Source organism: Carcharodon carcharias, chromosome 17 (assembly GCF_017639515.1).
Source record: "Carcharodon carcharias isolate sCarCar2 chromosome 17, sCarCar2.pri, whole genome shotgun sequence".
Lineage (NCBI taxonomy): Eukaryota > Metazoa > Chordata > Chondrichthyes > Lamniformes > Lamnidae > Carcharodon > Carcharodon carcharias.
In genome coordinates this window covers 83,899,586-83,901,727 of record NC_054483.1, presented here as the reverse complement: position 1 = coordinate 83,901,727, position 2,142 = coordinate 83,899,586, and the positions used below count along the sequence as shown (strand labels likewise).

Sequence of the window (2,142 nt, the reverse complement as noted above, 5' to 3'; positions counted from 1 at the left end):
CTTTATCTGATCCAGGGTGCTCTCCATCCCTTTATGTCCCCATAAGTCATGGTACCAGTGGATTATTTGGTTTCGTCCCCCCTCTGGCACCACAAATTTTCCTTCACATAAAACCACTCCGTCTTGAATATAGACCCCCTCGTGCCTTTTATATGTGTTTGACTCTGCTCCTTCTATTAGTTTTTTCAATTCTCCATCTTTCTTTTGCTCGTCCGTTAAATCTATTACTTTGACCTACTTCTCTCTCTGGCCACCGATTTCCCCAATCGGTGGCTGCCATTCCTGTCCACTTACAGCACCTCGTTTGGCTAGTTCATCAGCTTTCCTGTTCCCTTTGGGAGATAGTTTTGAATGAGCTTTCACTTTTGTGACCCCGAACCCTTTCCCCTGTGCTTCTTCACAGATGTACCGTAATATCGGGGACGAAGGAAGGGGCCTTCCATCTGCTGAGACAAATCCTCTTGCTTCCCATAGGGGCAAATGTTCTGAGAGGCTGTTACAGATATACATGCTATCAGAGTATATGACTGATCTAGGCGGAAAGTATTCCGGGTGACCAACCACATATGCAACGGCTGTTAGTTCTGCTGCCTGTGCACTCATGGTTTTAGGTAATTTCAAAGCCGCACTATATCTTTCCTGTCCGTGTTCATCCTCCATGTATATCCCACAGCCAGTTCTCCTTTCCCCATCCTGTACTGATGAAGAGCCATCCACAAAAATTTTAAAATAGGATTCTTCCTTTCCTGTTTCCTTTGTTTTTCTACTTTCAGGCCCCGTCTTACTCCCTCCCTTTTTCTTTGATACAAATGGGCCCTTGGGGTCATTTGCTATCATCAATTGATACTCATGATTTCTCCCTGATAAACCAAGTTATCTGCTAACATAATGATGGTTTTTACCCCCTTTGCAGTTATATTTCTACCTTACAGCAACAATATCCATCTAGCGATTCTATTTTGGCTAACTGCACCATCCTTAATCCTTCCATCTAACAGTAGCTGTACAGGGGTGTGTTCTGTTAATACTGTAAGTGGGTTTAGTCCCACTATATAGGTAAAATGCTGCACTGTCCAAAAGACAGCTAGCAAGTGTTTTTCGCATACCGTATACACCTGCTCCACTGGTGAGAGTATGCGTGAGGTGTATGCTACTGGTTGTAATTTCCCGTGTGTCTCCTGTAATAGAACTACTGAAAGGGTGGTGTCTGTAGTAGCCACCTCCAATGAAAACAGATTTGGGGTTTTCAGAGCGGGCGCGGCAGCTAATGCTTGCCTTAGAGCGGTCATGGCCTGGGTGTGTTCTGTTTTCCACTCCCAGACCACATCCTTTTTTAATAATTCCATTAGCGGGGCCGCTTTTGTGGTGAATCCATCAATGTGGCCCCTGCAATTTCCCAGCAAGCCTAAGAAGGACCTTAACCCTTTCACATCCCACGGAACAGGGAGTCTGCCAACAGTCTCTACCCTTCGCTTGTCAATGTCCCTCTTCCCCAGTGTCAGAATCATTCCCAAGTAAGTAACTTTTTGTTTCATGATCTGCGCTTTTTTAGGGTTAACCTTTAATCCCAAATCATGTAACAACTGCAGTAATTCACTTAGCAGTTGATAATGTTCCTTTTTGGCTTTAGTTTGTAGGAGTAAGTCATCTGCACTAGACATTCAGGCCTTGAGAATCTTTTTAACCCTTCCCTCAGCCGTTGCTGAAATATGGACGGGGAATTGTGAAATCCCTGCGGCAGGCAGTCCATGTAAATTGCTGTCCTTGGAAAGTAAACGCAAATTTATATTGACATTCTTTCTCCAATGGAATAGACTAAAAACCGTTACTTATGTCCAAAACCATAAACCACTGCACATCCTCATTTTGTTGAACTACTGTCTCTGGGCTAGTTGCTACAGTAGGGGCTGTTAACGAGGTGAGGTGACTTTATTTAATCCTCTGTAGTCTATCATTAGTTGCCAGCTACTGTCGGGTTTTCTTACTGGCCAAATAGGCGCATTGTTAGTAGAAGCTATTGGTCTTAATGTCCCTTGCTGCAGCAGATTCTGTATCACCTTCTCTATCCCTTCTTCTGCTTGTTTTGGGAAAACGCACTGCTTTTGTGGTTTGGGGTCTGGACCTTGTATACACACACTCCCG

At 44.2% G+C, this 2,142-nt stretch overlaps 1 protein-coding gene across 1 annotated transcript; it reads right to left on the bottom strand.

Annotated features, from left to right (window-relative positions):
• Positions 1–234: 234 nt before the first annotated feature.
• LOC121289670 (ribonuclease H-like) lies at positions 235–837 on the bottom strand. Its single transcript, XM_041209295.1, has one exon. It carries the CDS (start codon positions 835–837, stop codon positions 235–237), a length of 603 nt encoding a protein of 200 aa, XP_041065229.1.
• Between the last annotated feature and the right edge of the window lie 1,305 nt (positions 838–2,142).